Here is a 27,937-nt window from a genome sequence, read left to right on the forward strand (position 1 = left end):
TGGTGTAAAGCATTCTTAAAAGATTTAAAATGTTTTTAAAAAATCAAATGTACAAATATGTAACGGGGAAGACATTGTTTATTGACCATTCATTGAGAAAAGACCCGGGGTCTCAGTGATTTCAAATGAAATAACTCAATAATGTTACACAGCAGTCAAAAACCCTAATGCAATCCTACAGGGTATGAACAGAAGAAAAGTAGACCAAGCAAAGGACATGACAGTCTTGTTGTTCTCTGCTTTGGTCAGACCAAATCTGGAACATTATGTTCAGTTCTAGACAATGCATTGTAAAGACATCTACAGGCTGGAGCATTTCCAAAGAGGAGGGTGGCTGGGATGGTGAGGAGATTCAAAGCCATGATGGTTGAAGGAACTGGGGGTGTGTAGCTGGGAGAAGAAAAGAGTTAAAGTGAAAAGGACTGTTGTTTTCATTAATTTAAAGGGCTATCATATAGAAGAGGCCTTGTTTTGCTTCACCCTAGAGGGGGATGGGTGGAACATGTGAGGAGAAAGATTCCAGCTTAGTATACAGAAACACTTCCTAATACTTTGAGCTGTCCAGATGTGAAATAGGCTGGTGAGTTCTCCTTCAATGGAGGTCTTCAAATGGAGAATGGAGGACTGCATTTTTGGTAGGCTAATGAAGAAATTCCTGTCCAGGTACAAATTGGATTAGATTGCTTCTGAGGCCCCTTAACACTTTACAATTCTATGCCTTTATGAAATTTAGGGGGCATTAATGACTTTACATGAATCTCTAATAAAATAGACCACTTCTTATAAGGCATAGGACCATTCAGCAGGATCAGTTTTCTGCAACTGATTTGGTGTGTAAAACCTTCAATGAATTACATTCTAGATCATCATAGAAATAGTCTATGGTCATTAATTTCTCATTAGCTTTCTATCACTATTCTTTCAACCAAATTTCTCCACTTGCAGATAGTTTTACAGATTATAAAAGCATTTAATTCACAAAAATTGGAAAATTACTTGATATATACAAGTTCATATACTATTTCATTTCATGATCCTGGGAAGTTTCTACTTCTCCCTCTCTGAGTCCTTTGTAAGAGGAGGAGACTATACTAGATGGTACCCAAATTCTCTTCTAGCTCTGACATTTTATTTTCTTAAAATCTTTCTAGTTCAGTCACTCAATTCAATTCCATAGTTATTACTATTCTGTGCTAGGTATTATGTTGGGCATCAGAGATAAAAAGGCAAAACCAAACTAGTCCTGGACTTCAAAAGGTTACATCCTCCTGGAGGAACATTAAATATATAGAGATAAGTAAATACAAGGGAGGGGCAGCCTGGAGCCTGGGAGACTCATCTTCTAGAGTTCAAATCTGCCCTCAGACACTTTCCAGCAAGTTTAGACCCTGGGCAAGTCTCTTAACCTGCTTTGTCTGTTTCCTCATCTGCATAATGAGCTGGAGAAGAAAATGGCAAACCACTCCAGTACTTTCACCAAGAAAACTCCAAATGGAGTCGTGAAGAATTGGACACAACTGAAACAAATAAACAACAAAACAATACAGGGAATCAGAAGGAATGAAAGAGCACAAATAAACAGGAGGAAGAGAGAAGGCATCATGGATGAGCAAAATCCCAAGGTAAGATACAAATTATGAAAGGCAGAAATAAAGAGAGAATAAATTCCAGGAATGGGGGAAGTCTCTATTTATGCAAAGAGGTGGAATGTCCAGTATGGCTATGCTACTAAATGTAGTGCTTTAGTCAGTCAACTGTGACTTTTAAGGGTCTACGATGTGCCAGGCACTGCGCTAAACCCTGGGGATACAAAGAAAAGCAAACAAAAACAAAAACCAGCTCCTGCTCTCAAGGAGGTCTCTGTCTAACGGGGGAGACAACAGGAAAACAGCAACGTACCAAAAAGGTATTTACAGGGGGCAGTCTCAGAGGGAAGGGCTAAGTTTAAGGGAAGAGGTGGAAATAAGAGAAAAAGAGTTCCTGGCACAGGGTATAGGCAATAACTGAGTTTCCCATTTGAGGAGCAGCAAGGATAATGGGCTATCAAGGTGGAGACATCTGCTCAAGGCAATTAATGACTCAGGACTGGAAGGCCCCGCCTTGCTCTTCTCTTCTCAGTTCTCTCATTCTCTCCAAGATAAGTCTGCTGTTCTCTTATTGTAATAATGTGCAAGTCAATTTATTAAGTGCTTATTGTGTGCCAGACATGGTGAAGCACCAGGAATACCAAGAAAAGAAAAAACAGTCCCTGTCCTCTGGAAGCATACATTGGATGGGGATATGACATGTATACAGCAGAACACAAAGATGGAAACAGAGCACAGTGAATGAAAAGTAAAGCTTAAAAGAGGGGGTGATGGAGCCAGTTCCAACCTACTCAAGAGAGCTAACTGCAAAATTTTCAATGTGTGCATGTACATTGTGGAAATTCAAATGCTAAAAATCCAGGCCTGTTTTAGTATTCTGTTTATTGCACCTTTCCTCTGATGGTCATTCCAAATTTATCTTCTATATAACTCATTTGTACATAATAGTTTGCACACTGTCTTCCTCTTTAGACCATGAGCTCCCTGAAAACAGGGTCTGTCTTTTACCCTTTTCTCTATTTGCAGCACTTAGCCCAGAGCCTGGCACATAGAAGGTGCTCAATAAATATTTATTGACTGACTGGAGAAAGTGATTTAGAAAATGTAATTAATGCAGATTAAACTTATAAGTGGGCCTTGAATACGTTCTGCATGCTACCCCCCACCTCCAGAGCTGGTTGGAAAACATTTAATAGTATAGCCCTGCCTAAAGGGGATGGCACTAGCAGTTAGAGGGACCAGGAAAGGATTCCTGGAAGAGGTGACAGCTGAAATGAATCTTTAGATAGTTAATTCTTCAGGCAGCAATCTGATAACGAAGCAGCCCACAAGCAGACACGTTGTCTAATAATCCCAATCAACAATTCCATGGACTTTCAATTCTAAGTGGTTTGAACTACAGCGATAAAGGCAACATACATAATGAATAGAATTTAATAACTGAGTATCATTCATCTAAGTACATGTCCTGATTTCATTTCACAGATCTTTGGTGAAGGTGCTACAGGGAGATGAAGTCCCTGCTCTCAGTTCGCTGGTACTTAAACTTTTTGTAGGCAGGACTGAGAAGGGCAAAGATTCTTCATTTAGCCCTGCCTAGAATCTTCTCTTTGAGTTGGACTATAAGGGAGAATTGACATCACACCACTACAAGCCTAAATGACACTTCTAAGAGCTATCTAGGGGCACTGGGAGGCACTCGAACACTTCACAGTTCTATGATTTTATAAAACTTAGAAGGTATTAATGAATTTATATAAATCTCCAGTAAAATGGACCACTTCTCATAAGGCATAGGACAACTCATCAGGAAAAGTTTTCTGGGATCAATTCAGTGTACCCAAATGTACGAACATGGAATAGGAAAGACACTTTATTAACTATTCATGTAAAAAAGACGTGGGGTCTAGGTGATTTCCAATTAAATAACTCACACACTCTGTGTGTTCCAGCCATGTGGAACATTGGCTATTTCTCAGACTCAGCATTTCCCTCTCTTACTCTGTCCCATCCCAGTTTACTGGCATAAGCTCTCTCCTTCTTTCTGGAACGAACTCCCTCTTCAATTTCACCTCTCTGATTTCTTCTTTCTTCAAGGTTTAGCTCAGGCACCACATCCTATGTGAAACTTTCCCTGATCCTCCCATGGGCTAGAGATCTCTGCCTCCTCAAATTACCTCAGATGTACTCATTATTGCACCTGTAATCTCCCAGTAGAATATAAACTTCCTGAGGGTATGGATTGCATCTTTTTTGTCTTTGTATCCTTAGGGTTTAGAACAATGTCTTAGACTAGATAGTGGCTTCATGCATGTTGTCTGAATTGAATAGAGATCCATGAATTACAGAATCCAAGAGCTTCACAGAACCCTAGAAAACACAGCTTCCCTAAGAAGTGATCAGCAAGCTTAAAGCTCTCTAGGGATCTATCACCATCTTCTAGGGCAAACTATTCCACTTCAGGATATTTCTAATTGTTTAGAAAGGTTTTTCTTCAAGGTAAAGTTTAATGTCAACAACATCCCCCACCCCACCCCACCCTAACTTGGCCCTCTGGAGTCAATCAGAAAAAAAAATACTCTCTTGTATCATGATAGCCCTTCCAATACTTGTGAGTAACAGGCTTCCTCCTCCTTCTCCTCCTCCTCCTCCTCCTCCTCCTCCTCCTCCTCCTCCTCCTCCTCCTCCTCCTCCTCCTCCTCCTCCTCCTCCTCCTCCTCCTCCTCCTCCTCCTCCTCCTCCTCCTCTTCCTCCACCCTCAAAAGCTGCCTTTTTTCCTCTGGGTTTCTGGCTACATTTTTTGCTCCAAAGATTAAGCCTTAAACCCAATTCACTCTGGAGCTCATAGACTGGACCACAAGTTCACAACCACCTAGCATTGAGTGGATTTAAATACTAAATACTAATTGTTTCTCTTCTACCCAGGAACCCTGAGGGTCTTCCTGTCCCAGTGTGATTTTTTTTTTCTTTTGATTAAAGGGGCCATTCCTTGAGCAACTCCTTACAGAAGCCTATTCATTGAATAAGTATATCTCACTCAAAGTGAGAATGCTATAAGACCTCAGCTTGAAAGGATCAAGGTCTCCCATTGCATCCTAGGCCATCTCCAGTCATCCTGATGAATATCAGGCCACTGGACCCAGATGGCTCAGGAGAAGAAAGTGAGGCTTGTGACCCTGCGCAGCCCTCCCTCACTCAAATCAAAGTCAACTGCAAGTCATGCCATCATCTTGATGTTATGGTCCTCTTTAAGAATGAAGGACAAACACAACAACATCAATCACATGCCCTTTAAACCTTTCCTTCTCCAATCTAAAGATTCCCAGTTAAACTTCCTAGTTTGGAAGAGAAACATTCAGAGACTATTTGAAGAAAAAGAGAGAGGTACTTAGAGTTAATTTGGCAGAGCCTTGCTAGCAACTGAATTGTGAAGCAGTTTCCATTTGCATTAGGGCTTGGCAGGAATGCGTTAACTAGCACATCCAAAGCAGGTGGACCGAAGGTTTAACAAATCATGAGAAAAGGAGCAAAGAAGCCCACCGTAAATCAACGAAGACCTGTTCAAGAACCCCGCTGAAAGGAATAAGTGTAGCTTAAGAGGAAGTTTGCCAGGATGGTTCTCCATAAGAATAAGCCACAGAGTGCTACCAACAAGAACAAGGGTCTTATTTTAGCAGCCATGGAAGTCTAGGAGTGTTTTGTGTTTCTGCCAGTGCTATGGATGCACAAAGCACATGTTGGATTCTGATGCAGAGGAAGAAGGAGTCACAGCTGGGGGATTGCCTCTCTACATGTCACCAGGTTATTTAAATGAGGTCTCTCTTGAAAGAACAGAAAGAGAGCGTCAAAGAAGAAACAAAACAAAACAACCCTCCATTTTCAAGAACTCTATAAATTTGGAAGTTCTCAGAATTAATCTGTCAAGACTCACTAAGGCCAAAATCCAAAAGATTCTGATTTTGCAAGATTGTTTAATTATGTATAAAAACATCACCCAAGAATGATGTTCTAGTTCTCACAGAGAAAAGAGAAATGTTTGGGTAACAGTGAGGTTTAACACTCATGACTCAGTAGCCCAGGAACTTTTAAAGTCATTCAGATGGAGGCATCAAGAAAACCTTAGACTAAATCTTTTTCCTAAGACATTGACAGGCTATGGGGCCCTGTCTTTCAGTCTCTTTCAGTCTCAGTTTCCTCACCTATAAAATGGGAATAACAATAGCACCTACCTCATAAGGTTGTTGTGATGGTTAAAAGAGAGAATTCATGTAAAATGCCTTGCAAACTTTACTATCTATATACATACTATATATATTACATACACATACTATATATATATAATATTACACATATAAAATAAAATTGATTTTATTAAATAAGTCAAATAATAGAACTTTTCAGATTAAAAAAATTCAATCACTTATTTATAATTTCTAAACTGCATTTGAACATATTGGTAAATAAATGAATTCTACATGAAGTGATGAATAAAATGGCTAAAAAAAAAAAAAAAAAAAAGAATGAGATTCATAGGAGACCTAGCTTCAAATCCTGGCTCTGTCTGTGACTGTGAGTAGTCCCATCTCCTTTCTGGGCCTCAGCCACTTATCTGAAAAACGTGATGGTTGAACCACATGATCTCTGACATGCCATCTAGTTATATCATACTATGGAGAACATTCTAAGGACTCTCCCAACCCTGACAGTCCCTACTCTAATGTCCTTCCCAGCCCTAAGAGAGTCTGTTCTAACATCTCTCCCAGTGCTGAAAGTCCACGTTATACATTTTAAGATCTCATTAAGTACTCTTTTAACATTCTCCTATCCTTGTCTCTTTTCAGTTATATTAAAGTTTTCTCCAGAATTATGCTGAATTCTTCCAGTGACCTCCCTTGTCCCATTCTTGGGCAGGAATCTGACAGAAGTTTGGGTGTCCTCTGAACATCATCTAGACTCTTTAACTTCATTAAAGATCCTCTGTCTTAATAAGGTTAAATAGGTCATTTTCTGAGTTTGTTCAGTTTCCAGTCTGGAGAATGGAACAGAAAACACCTCACTTAAGGAAAGGCTCTTAATTGATTGGTGAAATGAAGCTACAAGGGGCACTTAATTCTAGAAGTAAGGTTATAAATGGGTAATGACTTAAAAGCATTACCTTGGGGTTTTGTGGCTTTACTGGGGTTTTGGTTATATTCTATTAACAACATTATTGGGAAATGACTTTGTTCAGGACTACCACATGAAGGATAGATCTTATCTCTTGATCTCTATCACTGTCATTTTTCTTTCTTAACAGCTATTTAAGATTAGTCCAACCCTTCCCAAGCCAAGAAACAGAGATGAGCTCTAAGCTGACTCCTTGTCTGAAACAACTGTAAGGCATGTTTCGAGAGCACTTTAACATTTACAAAGCACTTTGGTGTAAGTATTACTATTCCCATTTTGCAGATGAGGAAACTGAGGCCCTGGTCTAAGAAAGGGAGTGGCTTGTCTGAGGTCAAACAGATAATTATCAATAGAGCTGGGACTTACTGCTGGAGGCATTGGCAAGCAAATACATATAGCAGTGCTTTGCTGGTATTGCTGTGAATAAGTGCAAACATTATGGAAAGCAATTTGGAATTATATAAAAATGTCCATGAATTTTTTACTTCAAGAACCCACTGCTGGGGGGTTGTTGATAAAAAGAAAATCTCATATAAAACAAAATACTTATAGTAGCATTTTTTGTGACAGCAAAGAAATGAAGACAAAGGGGTTGCTCACTGATTGGGGGATGACTAAACAAAGTATGGCACATGAACATGATGAATACAAAGAAGCTTGGAAAGATTTCCACGAACTGATGCAAATGATGCAAAATGAGTAAATTCAACAAAGCCAAGAAGACAACATATACAATGACCATAACAATGTAAATGGAAAAACCCACAGAACAATTAAAAAGGGAATGTTTCAGAATTATAAGGAACAAGCATTGTTCCAAAGAAATGATGAGACAGCCCCACCTCATTCCTTTACAGAAATAGAAGGTCCACAAGGGAAATGCATTGCACATATTTTCAGACTTTTTCAATTAATTGACAGATTTTGCTGATTTTTTTTCCCTCTTTTAAAAATTATTCTTTGTTGTATTATATGGCTCTCTGAAAGTCAAACTCAGAAAAAACTGTCTTTAAGATCCAATCTCAGAAAGATCATCACTGAGACCTAAACCCAAAGAGACTATTTATGAGATTTCTACATATACTTAGACATTATCTGAGACCACACACACTCAGAGATGTCTTCTGAGATGCAAACCTAAATGAGCACCTCTGGAACCCTTTATATCTAGAGACAATCTGAGATAATTAATATCCAGAAAGACTATCTCTGCGACACCCAAACACAGAAAGACCATCTCTGAGCTTCCACAGAACTAGATATCATTACTGAGACCCAAAAACAAAAGCTCCCCTCACATTTTGAGACATCTTCTCTGAGATCTTTCTTATCCAAAAGGACCATACTGAGATGTCCACACATCCAAAGAGACTGAAACCCCTCTCCAAAACATGTCAGAGAGAAATCATTTCTCAAATCCCTCATACCCAGAGAGATCATCTCTGAGCCCAATTATTAGACCCTTTGATTTAAAGGGCACAGATTCCACTGACGAGTCTACTTTCCCCTGGCTCATGCCTTCCTGACCCCAGATGACAAAGCTACTTACCACGCCACCTCCAGCAGAGTGCACTAGCACCGACATTCCTTCCCGAAGGTTGGCAACCTCAAAAAGCATCATGTAGGCAGTTACAAAGTTCATAGGGAAGGCAGCAGCCTCAGGGAAATTCATGTCATCTGGGATCCTGTAGACAAATTCTACTGGTGTGCAAACAACCTCTGCCCATGCGTTGTAATTCACAAATGCCATGACACGGTCTCCAATCTGTGGGGGAAAATGCAGGGTGAGAGGAAGCTTCTGGAGACAACTTTAACAGAATTGAGAGGACCAGTAGCTCCCCTGCTGCATAATGACGACAATAATTGTTACAATTCTAAGGCACCAGCCACTTTCCTTACCACAACAGGAATGAAACCATTAGTATCCACATTTTATAGAGGATAACAAGACTTCAAGTTGGAAGGGCCCCGAGGAATCATCATAGCCCAATTCTCTTACTTTGCAGCTGGAAAAACAGAAGACCAGAGTGGTCCAGTGACTTACCAAACAACACACATAAGAGAAAACTAGCCAGGAAAGAGAATCTTGGTCCAGGTTGTCACAAGTGATGTGAATTTCATGGTAATACTGATCTGATTATTGTTCTTACAGCAATAGCTGGAAATGAGGTGAAGGGGGCAAAGGGGAGGTACAGCTGGTCAGGGGTTCTCTTTTGGAGTAGACCCAATTGTCTTGGTAGTAGGCTAGCTGGAGTATGAAGCATAGTCTGGAGCCAGTTAGACACTGTGGGTTAGGTGGGTTTTTCATTTACCTATCAATAAGGATAGCTCGCCCTCAGGAAAGAGTCCTAAAGGTGAATGGATGGATTAACTAGGCCCCATCCCCATGAGAGCAGGCAAATATCAGAGGCAGGATCCACATTGGGATTCCAGGTTGTCCAGGATAATGTATGTAAGGTGCTTTGCAAACCTGAAATCACCATATAAAGTTAGCTATTATTATTATTTTGTAGCAGGGGAAACTGAGGCCCTAAGAGGGGAAATGACTTATCTCAAGTCATACATAAAGGCAGCAGAAGCAGAGAAAGGATTGGAAACCAGCTCAGAGTTCTCAGTCCCAATAATGTATTTAAATTGACTTTTAAATGGCTATATAGCAATAGTTTACACATAAATGTGTATAGATATACGCACACATATGCATACATATATATATAAATTTCAAAGTTGCAAAGTGCTTATATCCATCTCCATAACAACTCTGTGAGGCACAGCTTACAAGGGTTATTATGCCCATTTTATAAATGAACAAACTGAGAAACGCAGAGATTAAGTGACTTGGTCCTCATCACAGGTCTCTTCTAACGTCAGTGCTCTTCCCATTATATCACACTTTGCCCCTCAGTCCATAGTAGGAAGAACCCTGAATTTCAAGTCAGATAATCTGATTTGGAATCATGATTCAATGACTAACTACCCAGGTAATTCACTTTATCACTTGAGCCTTTGTTGAACCCATATATAAAATCAAAGGATGGTCTAGCTCAGGCATTCTTAACCTGAGGTCCACAGACAGTGTGTAGATAGACTTTTGGAGATGGGAGAGAAGGGGAAATCTGGAAATTTGTACTAAAAAGAAATGTTTATTTTCACTAGCCTCTAACTGAAATTTGGCATTTCCTTCAATTATGAATGTAGATTACAACCCACAATGGTATTAAGTTTCCTCAGACTGTCCAAAGGGTCTGTGACATAAACAAAAGAGACCTTCCTGTCCTAAAGCCTTTGATTCTATGGCATGTAGCACATTTTTTCATGCGTGTTTCTTTGATATCACTTCCCTCTCATCAGGTGACTCCATATAATTTAGGCTCCTGAAACCACCAACCATGTAGTTACCTCATAGCCTTTCACATTGTCTCCAAGGGCTTCCACAATCCCAGAGCACTCAAATCCAGGGACCAAGGGTGTCTTTGGAGGGTTGTCAATGTTCCCTTGTCTCACCATCAGATCAATAAAGTTTAAGCCACTGTGGAAAGGAGAAAAACAAGTCAATGTGACAGTATTTAACTAAAAGAAACTTTAAAAGAGCTCTCCTGAAATGTGCCCAGGAACATATCCCTCTCAGACAGCACTTCTGCAGCAACCTCATCTAGGCCACACGCAGATAACACAACAGAGTATGGGAAATAGTATCATAGTTGCAACAAAGTCCACACTCACCTCAAGCCCTCACTTTACTGTTTTAGTCTTATTTTAGTGACAAACTGAAATAGCTGACTTATACTGTTTTCTAGCCCATAACAGATTAGAGTGGGGCTAGGAACCTGCTAAAGGTAAACACACTGGCAGCAGCAAAACCTGATAGAGAGGGAGGAGGCAGAAAAACTACAAAATATAAACATAAGCACTCAAAAAGCACAGTCATATGGGGCCATTTAGTGTCAAGGTACTGTTGTGATTTTCCTGGTCAAATCTTCCAATCCAGCAAGCTTTCTAAGTTCTAGCTCGTCCTTGCCTGATATTCCCTCCCTACCCTGCTTGACCTCTGGAATCCTAGTTGATTGGTGTCACCCTGACTGTGACCTCAATGGTAGGAAATCAATTAAACCCAGTGAAAAGACCTGAGCTGCCTTGATCCCAGTTTCCTAAACTTCCATGGAGCACTAAGTCCTAGGAACATCAATGGTCTTCTCACAAGAGCATTGTAGCCATCCTCCTCCTGTCAGGGATTGAAGACTGGTGAAATGGCTTCCCTCTCCTTCTCAGTCAGGATTTGAAGATGTCAGACCCACTACCCTGTGTGGGAGTTTGTGGGTTTCTCCCTTTGCTGTTTCTGCCTCCAGCTTCCTTGGGTGTCTTCAGCTAATGCCTGGGGTCTTCTCTTTTGAGCCCTCCCTTAAATATACCAAACAAAAGGGCTAGCTACTTTCAGCACTGACCTGGCTCATCTAGATTTCGCAGATCTCAAAGCTCTAACTCTAATTAAAAACATGAAAAGAGATGCCAGGCTCTGCTGACAACAGACATAATGTTTGTTGAATGAATGAAAGAATAAATAAATTCAATAAACTTCCAGAACTGATGAAGCCATATTGATGTTTTACCCCAGCTATACGTGTTCATTCTACCCTAAACAGTAACAATCATAGCTGATGTTTCCATAGTCTTGTTGAGGAAGCACTTTCCATGCACTCTCATTTGATCCTCATAATGGCCCTATGAAGACTCCCTTCTTTACAGAAGAGTAAACCGAGGCTCTGAGAGGGGTAGTGACTTGTTCAAAACTACACAGTGAGTCAGTGACAAAGACAAGTCTTCTGGGTATAAATCTAGTGCTCATTGTGCCGAAAGAAACTACAATCTGATACTTGTAGAACAAAAAAGATGCATGAATTTTTTGGTTAAGAAGATGTCAGAAAGGACTGACTCTGAATGAGGGACTCTGAGCTGTAGACTTGTGGGAAGGACAAGAGTTGACCCACCAACATGATCACCAATATTAGGGTGTTTTATTCCCTCAGGTCAGGGGTTGGCAATCTTTAGCTTAAAGAGGCCTTGATGGGACTACAAACTAGAGAATAAAAGTAAAGGAAGAGAGGGAGAGATAAGAGGAGCAAATTAAAAGGTGTATTAGGCTGCTTGCTGTCTCCCCATAACAGGACCCGCTCACATGATTCAGTGACCACACCATGCCTTCCTGCTTCTCCAAAGTCTGCCAACACTGTCATAGCAATTACTAATTGCTGGTATACTTTCCCAATAGCCTCCAACATCCTCCACCCCACGGCTGATATCATATCTACCACCTACTGTCATATATCGGTGCTCTATCCAATTCCTGATACTCCTAAAAATACCTCTGAGTAAGTGAAACCAACACTCCCTTCTCCCAATTGCTCTTGCTCTGTTGTGTACAGGGACACTCCCCATGGGAATGGCAACACCTATTCCTCTCTCCCCTTCTCAACTTCATATCACCTGACCTCCTGGAAGAAGGTGGATGCAGAAAAGAGAGGTGCAACTAATGTAGTACAAAAAGTATATATGGGCCTGGAAATCTGGAGACTTTGGTTTGAGGCCTGACTTTGTCACTATGTCACCTTAGGAAAATTGTTTCACCTCTCTGGGCCTATAGGGAGCTGAACTTGATGATCTCCTAGCCATCTTAAGAATGATTTTCTTATACTTCCATGTCTATACCTCTTCCCTAGCAGGCATAGGTGCAAAAGTGCTTTGTTTAGCTACATCTTATGAAACAAATCCCAAATAGGCCCTTGCTCTGCTTTGTGGATGGACAATGTCTTTCCTGGGGCCACTATATGAAGAGGAAGATGCAAATACCACCTATATCTCTGGACCATTTGTGAACATGGGTGAAGTGACTGCCAAATGTCACAGAAGTAAAAGAAAGAGTTGGCAAGAACCTTAGAATATAGAGAACGCAGCATTTCCTCAGAGCTAGAAGAGGATACAGAGGTCATCAGCTTCAACCCTTTTATTTTACACATTAGGAAGCACAAATCCTAAGAGGGAAAGTAACTAGCTCCAGGCAACCAAGTAAGAAGTAGAGGTAGAAATAAAGCCTAGGTCTCTAGACTCTTAGTTTGTGTGTGTGGGGGGCTGTCTTTCCACCAGTCTGCCACTAGTGTGAATCTAATATCCTAGCCTTTAGGGCCAGAAGCATCTTAGCAAGAGGCTATCCCAAACCTCAGGATGAGAGTATGGAGTTGACTTTAACTCAGAGAATAAAGAGAATCAAATTACAAAATCATTCTGCCTAATTAGTTCATTGAATTGAGATGCAGAAATAAATTAAGTGATTGTTTTTAGGCCTCGAATGACCAACAGAAAAAGAGAAAGGGAGAGACAGACAGATACACACAGACAGAGAGAAAGAGAGAGACAGACAGAGAGAGAGACAGAGACAATCTCCCTGGGAAGGCTATAGAATGATGTGATGATATAAAGGTAGATCAACAACAGTATCCAAGGAGTCAAGGAAATGTCTTCAAAAAGTAAAGCCCATTTGTGGCCACGATTCTGCCTAGGACTCATTCTGAGGATTCTGGACTTCAGCAATCAATAGCAGCTATTAATAAGGAACAAGATAAATAATAGTTTGAGCAGTGGTGTCAAAATGCAAATGGAAACAGGGGCAATTAAACCAGGCATAAGGATCCCTATAGGTCACAGACTGACTTAGAAAATCATATATTAACATTATCTATATTATACTGTATTTTTATTTATTTTGTTAAGTATTTGCCATTACATTTTAATCTAGTTCCTGCACTTCTGGGCTGCTTGTTTGACACCTCTGAATTAAAGATCCGTCAATGTACTACCTGGGAAATGATTTTCATTAAATCAAAAGAATTTCTGATTAGAATGTTTTGTCAATACCTATGTGGCCTGAGGTAAGTCACTTCCCTCCTTCAGAGATTTCATCTATGAAAATAAGGGGGTTGGTCTCTCAGCTCTGACATTCCGTGTTCTGATTCCTTCTAGCATCAACATTGTGTTCCAAGGTCCCTCCCAGGTCTTACATTTGATATTCTAAGTTGTTTTCTAGCTCTGATGTTCTGTGTTCTCATGCTTCTTTCACTTTTGACATTCTGTGTTCTAAGGTATCTTCTAGTTCGGATAAGAAGCCCCCTAGACTACCAGTTCTTAAAGTGTGATCTGATGAACCATTTTAGATGTGCCTGGGAACTCAAATTTATTTTCATAATAATACTAAGATGTTTTCATTTTTAATAAGTAAATATTGATAGATATAACCTATATAAATAAAAGCTCTTTAAGAGTCCTCAATAATTTTTAAAAGAGTTAAGGGATTATGAGACAAAAATGTTTGAGAACTGGGGATCAATGAAATCACAGTTCCTCTTGAAGCACAATACATTTGTACAGTCCCAACCAAAAGCCAAGGAACATGACATAAAGCATGACAGTAAAAGACTTAATGGACTGAGTGTTCTGTGTTCTGATAACTGTGGAGGGACCCAAGATAGTTCATATATTCAATGTGAAAAATGAAGCCACATAATTATTTTAAATGATAAAGACCAGATTGGTGTCTGTCTCAGAAAATATAATTTAAATTAGACTGTCGTGCACTATTGCATCATCCCAGTGTACCCTGATGGAGAGACAGGGAAGTGCCTCAGAAGAGATGAGTCAGATATGGACTGTTAAGCCTATTCTGGATCCACTCTATCATCACAGTTTTCCAGGTAATTACAATCAAGTTGGAGAATTTAACCAGTCCCTTCCTGAAACCTACAAGCAGATAAAATGAGTAGTGGCTCCCCCATTTTGCTGGGGGAACACACTGATGAAGTCCATTCACTATCACTCTAATCCCATAGATAGAGCCTATAGGAAGCCATATAGCTCACACATAGTGTTAACTAACACCACGATGGGCTGAGACCATGAAATAAAATGTTATATCCCAGATAACAACCACATTTCCCACAGAATCCTAGTGGCTGGTCCCACCCATTATCAGAATTGGTGGATTCTTTTGTTGTTGCTCAGTCGTGGCTGACTCTTCATGTCCCCATGGACCATAGTGCACCATTCCTTTTTATCCTCCGCTAACTCCCAAAGTCTGCCCAAGCTCACATTCATTGTTTCCATGACTCTCTCTCTCCATCTCAACCTCTGTTGTCCCCTTCTCCTTTTGCCTTCAAACTTTCCCAACATCAGAGTCTTTTCCAATGAGTCCTATCTTCTGACGGATCCTTGGCACTGCCTAAATTACATTGTCTGCATTTAGTCCCATAAACTCAATTAGCAGTAGCTTCCCTTATGTCTTCAATGCTCCTTCCAAGGTGCCAGTTGAACATCTCTTGTCCCTGTGTATAGATTTCTCCCTAGTAATGGCCTCAATGTTAAACAAAGAAAGACATGGTCACCCTTATTCAAGTAGTAGCTTTTGATGACATAGACAAAAACCCAATGATTCCTATATTATTATTATTATTGTTATTATTATTATTATTATTTTTTAGGATGGGCAGGTCCCTTGAAGAAATGCTGAATTATGTCAGACCAGTGCCTGCTTCAATCTCAAAACATAATGCCCTTTGATGCAACATTTCCATTTGCTAGTGTCTGTTTTTATCTCCTGAACCTTCAAACATGAATTTTTTCTTGCGCCTCAGTTTTAATATATCAACTGTAATGTCTTTTCTAGATGAGAACACACACATATGGATGAAACTAATTTGAGGCTACATGCCTTAATGCACTTTTCTAATACGATTTCTTTTTCTTGCTTCTAATCGAAAAGACAGTTCTATTTTTTGACAAATGCCAAGAAGTCAGAAAGGGTCACTGGTGTTGTCGGAGAAAAGGGAATCTAAGGAGACACCACTGTAGTTGTGAATATGACCTTTCAGATTGTATCTGTAGACAAGACACTATGACAATAAAAGGCATGGTGGCATAGTGGGAAGGCATTGATTGGTTTAAAGTCTCGGTGTTTACACTTAATAGTCATGGTTCGTAGAATTTAGAGATGGAATGAATCCTATAGTGCATATAGAACAACCCCGTCATTTTTTAGAGAATTAATCTAAGGTCAATAGAGGGAATGGGACTTGTAGCCATTGGTTGCCAGTTCCCTTTCTAAGCCTCAGTTGCTAAGCCTTAAGTTAGAAATAACAATACTGAACTAAATGTCTCATAGGGTTGTTTTGAGCAATACATTTTGCAAAGTGTAAAATGTTACAGAAATGGGAGCTGTTAGAATTAGTCTTAAGGAATAAGAGCGTCTTTTCAAATAAGGAATAAGGGAAACGAATCTCAATAACTTTCATGAAAATATTTGTTTTATAACTCCTATCAACCAGTCACTCTGGGCTGGGCTGGCTTCATGGGAGGGTGGCACACACACTGGCCCATAAGCTCCTCTGTGATTCTCTCACTGGACCTGCCTATTACACTGATGGCCTGTGGGACAGACTCTTTCACTAATGATTGTAATATTTCTCATTATGTAATACTTTTTCTCAGAACAACGATGAGATAGCTAGTGAAGTATTGTTTCCATTTGCAGCTGAGGAAACTGAGGTCTAGAGACATTATATGATTTGCCAAAGGTCACATAGTTTTTAATATCAGAGCTGGGATCTGGACCCAGATTTTTTGGCTATGTCTTTGCTGATCGATCATTATCTCATCCTAATTTGGGGAGTTCTTAACCTGATTGTGTGAACTTGATTTTAAAAAACATTTTGATAGTATTTGATATTATTTCAGTATAACTGGTTTCTTTTGTAATGCTATGTATTTTATTATGAGAATTTAAAAACATTATTCTGAGAAGGGGTCCATGGGCTTCCCCAGCCTGCCAGAGTGCCCCATGACATATAAAATGTTAAGAACTCCAATTCTAATGAACCATACATAGGCTTCCCATTTCCTCTCTGCATTCCCTCCCAATTCTATTTCTGTTTAACTCTGACTGGGGATTTCTTCTCCCTAAGAATCTTGAGAGGGACCAGACATCAATGGCTTGAGTAAATCATGGACTACTGAGCTCCTACCAAGAAAGAAGTGATTAATAAGACAATATGAACATCAATTTTTCCTACTCCTCCTTCCCAAATGAGACTATAATGTGAGTCACCTCTATCTTAGTAATCATTTTCTTTCCATCCATCATATGAATACTTAGCACTCTAAAACTTGACAATAACCCTGCTCTGGTTCTGTTTTGTTTTCAGAGCCTTCAGATATGAATTTGTTCTTGTGTTTCATTACAGGGGTTGAAGAATGCACCTGAGGCACCAGACTTTATCTATGTATGTTGAAGGGGGTGGGAAAGGAGGGAGGTGAAAAATGGAAAAGACACTATTTGTTCATTAAAATACTGACTCTACCTCATCTATGAGACAATGCACAACAAGGGGCTTCTTCAGGTGGTACGTTGAAAACAGTTAATAGATTTAAAGTGAGAGGCCTTTGGTTTTAAGTTCAGTTATTTATTGCATATGTGACCTTGGGAAATTCGCTTCCTCTCTTTTCCTCATCTGTAAAACAAAAGGGTTGAATGGGATGATGGCTAAGGTTTCTTTCAGTTCAAAATCCTAGGAAATGATGATCCCTCCAGAATCATCTCAACTTGCAAGGGCAGGGAGTCACGGTATCTCAGACTAGGAAGATGATGGTCCTGCTATTGTCTACCCCAGTGAGATCACATCTGGAGTAGTGTGTTCAATTCTGGGAATATTTTGGGAAGCTCATTATTAAGCTGGAGAGTGACCAGAGGAGGGCAACTTGAATAGCAAAGGACCTTGAAATCATGATATATTAGCCTTTGTTGAAAGACTTAGGAATGGAGAATAGATATAAACACGAGGGCTGCTTTCAAGTTTTTGAAAGGATGTCACACAGAAGGGGAAACAGGCAGTTCTGCTTGGTCCCAGAAGGAAAGCTAGATGCAATAGGTAGAAGCTGCAAAGAAGCACATTTAGGCTTCAAATAAGGAAAAATGTCTCGATAACTTGAGATGTACAAAACTTCAATGGACGACCTAGGGTGGAAGTGAGCTCCCCCTCATAGACGCTCTTCAAACAAAGGCTAGATGATTAACTGCCAGGTGCGTAGAGGAGAAAATTCTTGTTCAGGTCTGAGTCATACTAGATGCCCTTTGAGATCTCTTCCAAATTTGCTATTCTGTGCTTCTGTTGCCTGAACTCAAAACAGCTGACTGATTTTTTTTTATCCTATTTTCCCTCATTTTGATCTCACTGTGGACCCAGCTAGTCGTTGTTTTTCCTAAAAGGTGAGATCCACAATAGTACATAATACTACAAATCTGGAAGAGAGGGCAGAAGGACAATAGGAGTATTACATTCTTTGTTTTGGACACTGTTTCTGTTAATGCAGCCAAATACCACCAGATGTTTTTTTGATTTCCAAATTACACTGAAGACGTATAGAGTTTATAGTCCACTAAAAGCCCCAGATCTTTTTTTACAAGAATTATTATTTAGCCATGCTTCCATACATTCCATACTTCTGGCATTGATATTTTGAACCCAAGTAAAGGCATTTACATTTAAACCCGAGATCTTTTTGCAAGGTTAACCTTTCCATTCCTGCCCTCGACCCCATCTCAGGTTTTAGTCCTTTGATCATGTTCTCATGTTCATTGTCTCTGTCTGTCTCTCTGTCTGTCTGTCTCTCACACACACATGTCCCTTTCACCTTCCCAACTGTTCTAAACATACCCAGATTGAATAAACTATTTCCTACAATTATATCTCTCCTCCATTTCATAACCAAGTTCCTAAAAAAAAATCCATATTGGTTACCTCTGCTCCTTAATGGATCCACACAAGTTTTAGCCCTTTGTAATCAAGGTTCTGACTAAGAATACTTCCACCACAAGTTTGGATGATTTAATTGCTAACTCCAATGGCTTTTTCACAGATCTCATCCTTCTTGACTTTTCTGCAGTGATTTAAACTGTTGACTTTTGAGATAACCTCTTTTCTGGATTTTTAAGACATAGCATTCTCCTTTCTCTCTGAGCTCCTTCTCAGTTCCTGTTGACAGCACCCCCAAATCTCTATATTCATCCTTTATCTGTCTCTATGTCTCTGATCCCATACTACCAACTGCTTGAAGGATAATGCAACATGGCTAACTCATTATTTTTTCCCCTAAACCCATCCTTCCTCCTAACTTCCCTATTTCAAGGGCACCACCATCCTCCCTATCATCCAAGTTCATAATCTCAAACTCATCCTCAACTTCTCAACACTCCCTCCTTTCCTCTGCTTCTTGAAATCCTTAGTTCCCATAAATGCTCAGCTTAAGTGCCCTCTCCTGCAAAAGACTTCTATTATTTTATATACATTTATCTGTGTACATGTTGCTACACCGGTAGAATGTAAGCTTCTTGAGAGCTTAGACTTCTTCATTTATGTCTTTATAGCCTGGGACTTTACCCATTAGATGCTTAATAAATGTTAGTGAATTGAGTTGAATTGAATCACTATCCTTCTTTCACTTAGAATTGTCCAAATCTCAGAGCTGGGCCCTTAGGAGGCATCTATTGCAATGTGTTTCTGAGCAGAAATTGCCTCTATGATATCCCCAACAAGTGGTCATCCAGTGTCTGCTTAAAGACCTACAGGACAAAGTTCACTTCCACACATTCTCCAATTGGAGATGCCTGGAAGACCCCTAAAAAGGCAAATTCATTGTGGGAATTGATATACTTTGGGGAAAAAAACACAACACTTTACTGAGAGTCAGGAGAAGAGTCAGTCTCAGGTCTAGGGAATGACCCTGAGCAAATCACTTGTAATCACCGGATCACAGAAGTGAAAGGAGTTCACTGGACTTCAGAGGCCTTCCTGTTCAACCCAAGAATTGTCTCTACTATTCCCCCAATATTGGTTCACTCAGCTTCTATGTGGGAATCTATAGCGACAGTAAAATCACTCCCTTACAAGGAAAGTCATTCCATTCTTGGACAGTTCTACCTGCTAGGACATTTTTCCTATAGTTCTCTACAATAATGGTGTCAAATTCAAGTAGAAACAGAGTCTTCTAAACCCTTATATATAAGGATCCCTGAAGATCATATATTAATTTATAAAACCACATTAACATTATCTATGTTCTATTGCATTTTATCTATTTGAAACTATTTCTCAATTACATTTTAATCTGGTTTAGGCAGCACTTGGGAGTGTTGTGGGCTATGTGTTTGATACCTTCACTCTAGAACTTTCCTCAAATTGCTCTTAGTTTTGAGTCCTACCAAAACTTACATATCCAAATAAAAATTATTGCCTTCAAAGCAGATTTATTACAAAGCTCAAAACATACCTGGAACCTTCCTGGGAATCATGTTCCCAGAGAGCTTGTAAGAAAGTCTCATTGTTTCACAGGGACCCTCACTTTGGCTGAAAAATGAGATGTCCTAACTTGATCCCTAACTTCTTTTGCAAGATTTTGTTCCCAATAATTTTAGATTATTTCAAAAAATCAGATTCTCTCAAAGAGTGATTTCCTGCCACTGAGGATAAAAATGTCAAATTTCTCGTCCTGGCATCCAAGGTCCGCTAATACCCAATACCCCCAAACAACATCTTCATCAGCTTTTCACCCTTACTTCCTTAGCCTCTAGGAGAGTCACTGAATCCTGGAAAACTAAGACATCAGCAATCTGGTTTTTTCCTTCTAGCATGGCCTTAATATTAATCTCAGAGAGTGTCTTACATCATTCTATTGCCAGATCCCACAGAACAGATATGGGATAGAGGGAGTCCTGGATTTATTTTCAAGAGATTAATGTGTGCAACAACCTAAAAGGAGAAAAGCAAATGACCCAGTCCCTCAGGACTGATGCTCTACTGATGTTACTTGTAGCATGAGATTCTTATTGTTTGTACTTAATACCAAACCCCCCACTTCTAAATAAGAACAGAGCCCCTAAGAATGAGTTTTAGTCACATGATGTTCATTAATAAACATTTAAAACAGGGCTTATATACCTGGGTCTGTGAATTTTTTAAAAATTTCAATAATTGCATTTCAATATAATTGTTTTCCTTTGTAATTCTGTTTTATTTTACATATTTAAAATATTTAATCTGAGAAGGAATTTAGAGGCTTCCCCAGACTGATTGCCAAAGGGTCATAATACAAAACAGGTAAAGAACCCATTTTAAAATATGATTCTGCATCTGGACCAATAGCTAGGATTTAATTCTACTCTTCATGCCATAGTAATAGAACCTTGATGCAAGATAGACAAAATCCTAAGCAAAGTAATTTATTTGTCAGGTATTTGTAAAAGGTTGCTGGACTTGGTGGTGAGAGTTCTGCATTCAAGTTCTTATTCTAACTGGCTGTATCACTAACTGGTTGGTGACGTCATTTCCATCTCTGAAAATGTTTGTTCCCCTGGAAAATGTGGGTAACATTAGCACTACCTGCCTCACGGGACAGCTGGGAGGAGTGCTTTTTATAAACCTGAAATATCCTTTTCTGATAAAAAAAAAACAATTGTGAGTTCAAATCTGAGATTTAGTGGGGAATTCCCACTGTGCAGTCCCGTCCATCAATGATGTCAATTAGCAAGCTGACCATAATTGGGCCTTTAAGAGTTACCATATTATTGGGAGGTTATATCACCTGTCATGCTCCCACAGTTAGTAAGTGTCAGAAGCAGAACATGAACCTGATCATCTTGTCTCCAAGATCAGTCCTCCATCTATGTTGCCTTTCCTATTTTCTAATCCCTCTTGGCAAAGAAATGATCACTTTCCATACTTTTTATACAAAGTCATTTCAAATCTAGACTGAAAAGTCATAACAAGCAGAAAATGACTATAGCTATGCAAGGCCTTCTTGGTATATAGTTTCATGACTAAAGATGATCATGATATAATGGCTGAGAGTGGGACTCCATTTAGAGACAAAGTGACATATTGGAAGAATGAAAAACTTAAGAGCCAGAACACCTGAATGTGAATGTCAGAAAATTGTGTCTGAACCTCAGTTTCCTTCTTTGTAAAAGGAGAATACTTGCCTTCTCTTTCTCCAAAGGCCAATAAGAGGAAAGCTACAAGCCCAATGGAAATGAGTTATTTATTTTGTTCCCTGATAAAAGGGGATAATAGAGTAGGAAATAAAAGCTGTTCTGCCACTTTATCCTCTGCCAAATACTGTGGAGTAAGTGACACAGGCAGTTTGATTTGCTATAAAGAGCACTGCACCTGAAGTTAAGAGATCTGGATTAGAGCTCTAATTCTAACCTATTAGCTGAGTGACCCTGAACAAGTCAATAAAGTGGAACCTCAGTGATTTCATCTACAAAATGGGAATTGTATTAGTTCTTCTTTCCACCTATTTCTGCAGCAGCAGGCACTAGCATTTTTCTAGTCATCCTCCTGGTTCATCACCCCAGAATCATCCTTGCCTCTTTCCTCTCTCTTGCCCATTCTGTGCCAAGTCTTGTCACTTCTATAACCTATCTCCCATCTGCCTCTTTCTTTCCACTCACAGCCTAGTTAAGGCTTTGGTCACCTTTGCCTGGACAATGACAACTGTATCCTCTGATGTCTTACTGCCTTAAGTCTCTCCTCTCTGATCCATCCTTCACACAGAGGCCAAACTAATATTGCTAAAGCCCAGAAATGAGCAGGTCACATACCCATTCAAGAAGCTTCCAGTGCCACTCTCTTGCTTACAAGGATAAAATACAAACTCCTTGGTTCCAACTTACCTTTCCAGGCTTCCTGACAACCCTTCATGAATTCTATGTGCCAGTCACACTGGGCTACCAGTTGTTCCCCATAAACAACATTCTACTCCATACTCAGTGGTTTTGTATAGACTGATTCTTCTACCTGGAGTTTATTTCTTCCTTACACCAACTTCATGGAATCATTAGCTTCCTTCAAGGTTTTGTTCAAGTGCCACTTCCAATAAGAGGCCCTTCTTGATCCCCTCTGTACTGGTACTAACCTCCCACCCTCCCCCCAATACTTTGTACATGTATATAATAGATTTATTTATGTGCCTGTCATTTCCAGCAAAAGAAAGTTCCCTGATGATAGAGATTATTTCCCTTTTTTTTGGTCTTAGTATGCCTGGCATCTAGAACAGGGTCTACTCCCAAGAGGTGCTTAACACTTGCTGGATTGAACCTAAGAGTTGTAAAGCCCTACTGGAATGGGAGTGAGTTATTCTGAATCTCTGATCATTTATAATGGAATCCAGCTCATTCCCTGTCAGAAGAAAGAACATTCAGATGTTAAAAGGTTTACACTAAAGCCAAGTCAACAAATATTTATTAAGAGTGCCTGCCTAAGTGTCGGGGATACCAGGAAAGGCAGAAATGGCTCTTGTCCTTAAGAAGCTCACCATCTGCTGCAGGAGACAGCAGACAGAGAACTATGTACAAAGAAGATACATTCAGAATAATTTGAGATAATTGGAGAGGGAAGGCTCTGCATTAAGGAAGACCCATCAGAGTTTCTTGTAGAAAAGACTTTAGCTGCTACTTGAAACAAGCCAGGGAAGCTGGGAGGGGATGAGGACAATAAAAAAGACTCCAAAGCTAGCCTGAGTCATCCTAACCCCAGAGGACAGAGCTTTCTGCACAGGGAGAAACTGGGCAAGGCTAGGTTGGTACCATCAGAAGAAACCCCAAATCAGTCCCCATCACTAATTTTGCTCCCCAAATAATTTCACTGGGGCCTGAGCTGTTTTATAATCTCTTGTGAGAACTGTAAATAATGTGGCCTCTGTGTGTGTGTGTGTGTGTGTGTGTGTGTGTGCATGTGTGTGTTTGACAGAGAGGGAGGAAGGATGGAGAGAGAGTGGGAGGACAGAGAAAGAGAGGGGGGAAGAGAGAGTGGGAGAGGGAGAGAAAAGGAGAGGAGAGGAGAAGGAAAGGGAGGAGGAAAGAGGGGAGAGGGGGAGGGAGAAAAGGGGAGGGGGAGAAAGAGAAAAAAGGAAGAGAGAGAAAAAAGAGAACAGAGAAGACAGAGAGAGAGGGGCAGGGGAAGAGAGGAAGAAAGAAAGGGGGAGAGGGAGAGAGAACAGGAGGGGGGAGGGGAGAGAAGGAAAGAGGGAGGGAGAGAAAAGAGAGGAAAGGTGAAAGAAGGAAGGGAAGAGAAAGGAAGAGGGAGAAGGAGGGAAACAGAGGAGATGGGGTGAGAGAGAAGAGGAGGGAGGGGAAAAGGGAGGAGGGAAAGGGGGAGAGGGAGAGAAGGAGAAAGAAAGGAGGCAGAGAGGAGGGAAGGGAGGAGAGAAAGGGAGAAGGGAGAAAAGAAAGAAGAGCGGGGGCCCATATTTCTCTCCGTGTGTAGTATGGTCTAAGTATAGGCTCACATATCCTGCTTTGAAAATCAATCTTTTGTCCTTCGCCTTGACATCTCTTTTCCTGCCAGTGCAGAGGGCTTTAGCATTTAAGCAGTTAGAAAACAAGCCACCCTCCTCTCCCACCCCACCCCTATGGGCTCAGCTCCACAGACATGATTCTTTACTCTAGAAAACCTGATGCCCAGTACATCTTTGCCTCAAGAAGATTCATGATTCTGGGGAGAGATCACCAAATTTGGTTTGAGTCTCACTTTTTTGCCTAATACTGTGTGACCAAGGGCCATAGCAACCTCCCTAGGCTTACTATCTACCACACAAGGGTCCTGTGCAGCTAATAATATAGCTGATATCTCTAATGGCTTATAAGGTGATCCTTCCTCCCCCCAACCCCCAGCAACCAAGACAAATCGTAGCTTTAGAGTTGGAAGGGACCTTAGAGATCATAGTCTCCAGGTGCCTCATTTTAATGATTGGGAAACTGAGGCCCACGTACGCTCCTCCCTTCCCTTCTTCCTATTCCCATCCGTATCTCTGTTTTGTGATTCCCCAAGATCACTTTAGGGGTTAATGGCAGAGCCGGGATTATAACTAAACAATGTCTTCCCAACTTTAAATCTAATGCTTCCTTCCCAGTGCATGTATTATTATTTGTACCATTTTAGAGATGAGAAAACTGAGGCTTACAAAAGTGAAATGTCTTGTCAAAGGTGACACAGCAAGATAGTGTCTGAGTCAGGACGCCAAGACCAACATGCTCTCCTCCATACTACACTGCATACTTAAAGGAAGCTTAATATGTATGTGAGGACACTTGGTTAATTCAAAGTTTCTCAGGAGGCTGGTCAGTCTGAATTGTTCTTCTGTCCCAAGCTCTCTTTCCTTGATACAGGAGAACATGGGCTCTCATTTGAATAGGGCTACGTTAACTGTTTTATTCATTCATTTTGAAAACACAGCCTTAGCAAATAAAAAGTAAATACTTAATACATATTTGTTGAAAATGCACTTTTTGAACCTGAAAAACTAAGGTTCAGAATTTGGGTTGGAAGAGATAAAAGCAGGAGAAAAGGATTAAATCAATCATTTGTATAATTACAACATATCGAGATGAAGTCTAAGCCCTAAGAAGAGAATATTTCATCCATTTGTCAAATGGGCTACCACAATTTTCTGCTCTAGGGAGTGGCCAGAAGAGGACTGAGGTGGAAGAGAAAGACAGCAGGCAAGCTCCTAGGCTGAAGCCTCCAAGGGTAGTTAGGATGCAGGCTTTCACACAACTAATAATGCAATGCCCATTTCTAAGGTGCTTTAAAGTTTACACATAGCATTGGAAACAACCACTGTCAGGGGGTAGTTGACAGATAATTAGCTTCATTTTACAGAGGAAGAAATTGAGGTTGAAAAGAGAGGAATTGCTTAAGTTCACATGGAGATTTGTGGGCTCAGTCTTGGTCTGGTAACTCCAAGACCCTCACTGCTCTATCTACTACACAACACCAAGTCCACTGCAGCTATGGTCACTCTAGAAAAGAAATGGGGATAGAACAAATTGGTACCACTCTCTCTCTCCCCTTTCCCTACCATCACATCACACACATACAATCAAGCCAGGCTCCTCTTCGTTCAGGCTAGACCTTGGCAGTAGTTCATCTCAGTGCATCCCTTCAGACCCCTCCCAAATATTCTCCCCAGAATCACAATAGCTCTCAAGTATCTAGCACTTAAAAAAATCCACAACCCCATAACCTAATCTCCTTTGGTCTCCATTCAGCCCCGGGTGAATTTTATTATTCCCATTTTATAGCAGAGGAAACTGAGACTCAGAAAAAGGAACTTTCACAAGACCAATGAGAAAAACAGGATTTGAAAAAAGATCCTCTGATTCTCAACCCAGGGCTCTTCCTTTCCCTAGGCTATTGGAAGGCTGTGGTGCCAAGAAGACTTCTGGGCGAACACTCCCCGAGGTGTCACCAAGTCCTCCCAATACCTTCTCTTACACACTTTCTAGCCCCAGAATGGGAAGGGTCTGCCTGTGCCCTGGGCAGCGGGTGGGGGGAGGGGAGGTGGAGTTGGGGGGAAAATTGGAGAAGGTGGATGGAGATGAAGAGCAGCTGGACTTGTTTTCAGGGTAAAAACAAAGGTCTCTGCTCCTTCTCTATAGGCACCCCTCCCACACAGACACACAGACACACAGACACACACACACACACACACACACCTCTTCTCTCTGTGGGTGTTTCTGCCTGTTTCCAGCGCACACGCGTACACACACACACACACCTCTCCCACCCATACACACACAGACACACACACACAGACACACACACACACACACCCCTCTCCCACACACACACACACACACACACACACACACACACACACACACACACCCTCTCCCACCCACACGCTCGACACGGAGAGCACACGGACACACGCACGCACACGCCCCTTCCCCACAGACACAGCCACAGGCGGATCGGGGTGACCGGGGCATCGGGGGAGGAGAGGAGAGAGGCGATACTGGACCAGGCTTTGACGCGGATCTTGAGCTCGGCCTCCTGCGGCTCGGGCATGGGCCTGCGGCTGACCCTCAGCTTGCTGAGCCCGCCGAAGCTGGCCAGCAGCACCGCGCGCATCTCTTTGGCGTCCGCGGCCCGCGGGCTGCCTCCGCCGCCGCCCTGGGCCGCCTCGGGCCCGCCCTCCTTGGCGATCATCTGCTCCGTCTCCTCCGCTCTCTCCGCGCCTTCTTTGGCCATGGCGCGGGCCGGTGCCGGGGCGCTGCGGGAATGCTCGGCTTCGGGCGCAGAGCTGAGGATGCTCCGCTGCCGAGAACAGCGGCTGCTTCAGTGAGGCTCCCCGCTCCCGGCCCCGCTGCCGTAATCCTCAGAGTAGCAGCGTCCGGAGCCGGATCCCACTCCCACTCAGAGCGTCACAGCGGGGAGGGACCTCGCGCGGTCCGGCCCAGCCCCGCCCCGCCGCCACCTCCCACGCGCGGAGAAAACGAGCACGGGCCGTGTCTTCGCAGTCACCTGGCTCGGTGCTGGCGGATCTGTCCGAGCGGTGAAGAACTTAGAGCGCAGGGCAGAGAAGGAAGGGGGTGGCATCGACCTGCTTCTCTCCCTTGGATTCATCACACCCAGCCTCTTCCGTTTTTTGCATGCTTGCCCTAAGAACCTAGTTAGAACGGTAAAAGTACCGTTTGTGTAACTTTGTTACAACAGTAAATGTACCATCTGTGTAACTTTGTAAGGTCTGCGGAGCACTTTACAAATATCACTTCAGCATCCTTGGGATTTAGGTGCGGTTACTATTCCCATTTTACAGATGGGGAAACAGAGGCAGGCAGAGTCCGCCAGAGTCACAGGGCAAAACGTCTGAGGCTGATTGAAAACTCAGAGGTGGGGGCAGGTAGGTAGTTCAGTGGACAGAGCACTGGCCCTAGAGTCAGGAGGACCTGAGAGCAAATGCGCCCTCGGACATTTAGTGGCCAAGTGACCCTGAGCAAGTCACTTACCTCTGGTTGCCTCCAAAATAGCAAAAGAAAACAATAAAATAAAATAAAACTCAGATCTGTTCTGACTCAAGGTCAAGCATTCTATCTACTGCACCATCTAGAAAACATATGGGACCATTCCCTTTGCTCTTTGTACATTATAGACACGTAATTTTTTTACACTGAACTGAACTAGAAGAGACCTTAGAAGCAAAACTAGAGAAAGACCTTACCTTGTTTTTGTGTTTCATGGACCCCTTTAGTGGTCCTGATGAAGTCTATGTACCCTTTCTCAAAAGTTTTTAAAAGCATAACATAAAAT

General features: G+C 41.4%; 1 protein-coding gene across 2 annotated transcripts in view; it reads right to left on the bottom strand.

Moving 5' to 3' along the window:
• Window positions 1-27,007, bottom strand: part of VAT1L (vesicle amine transport 1 like) — a 123,290-nt gene extending 96,283 nt beyond the window's left edge. For both annotated transcript variants that reach the window (XM_072635873.1, XM_072635874.1), the window contains exons 1-3: window positions 26,649-27,007; window positions 10,152-10,281; window positions 8,302-8,517 (exon numbers count right to left, since the gene is read on the bottom strand). In XM_072635873.1, the coding sequence (XP_072491974.1) occupies window positions 8,302-8,517; window positions 10,152-10,281; window positions 26,649-26,878 (576 nt within the window). In that variant the 5' untranslated portion in view covers window positions 26,879-27,007. The remainder of the gene's footprint in view (window positions 1-8,301; window positions 8,518-10,151; window positions 10,282-26,648) is intronic.
• Between the last annotated feature and the right edge of the window lie 930 nt (window positions 27,008-27,937).

The sequence above is a fragment of the Notamacropus eugenii genome, chromosome 1, assembly GCF_028372415.1.
Source record: "Notamacropus eugenii isolate mMacEug1 chromosome 1, mMacEug1.pri_v2, whole genome shotgun sequence".
Taxonomy (NCBI): Eukaryota; Metazoa; Chordata; class Mammalia; order Diprotodontia; family Macropodidae; genus Notamacropus; species Notamacropus eugenii.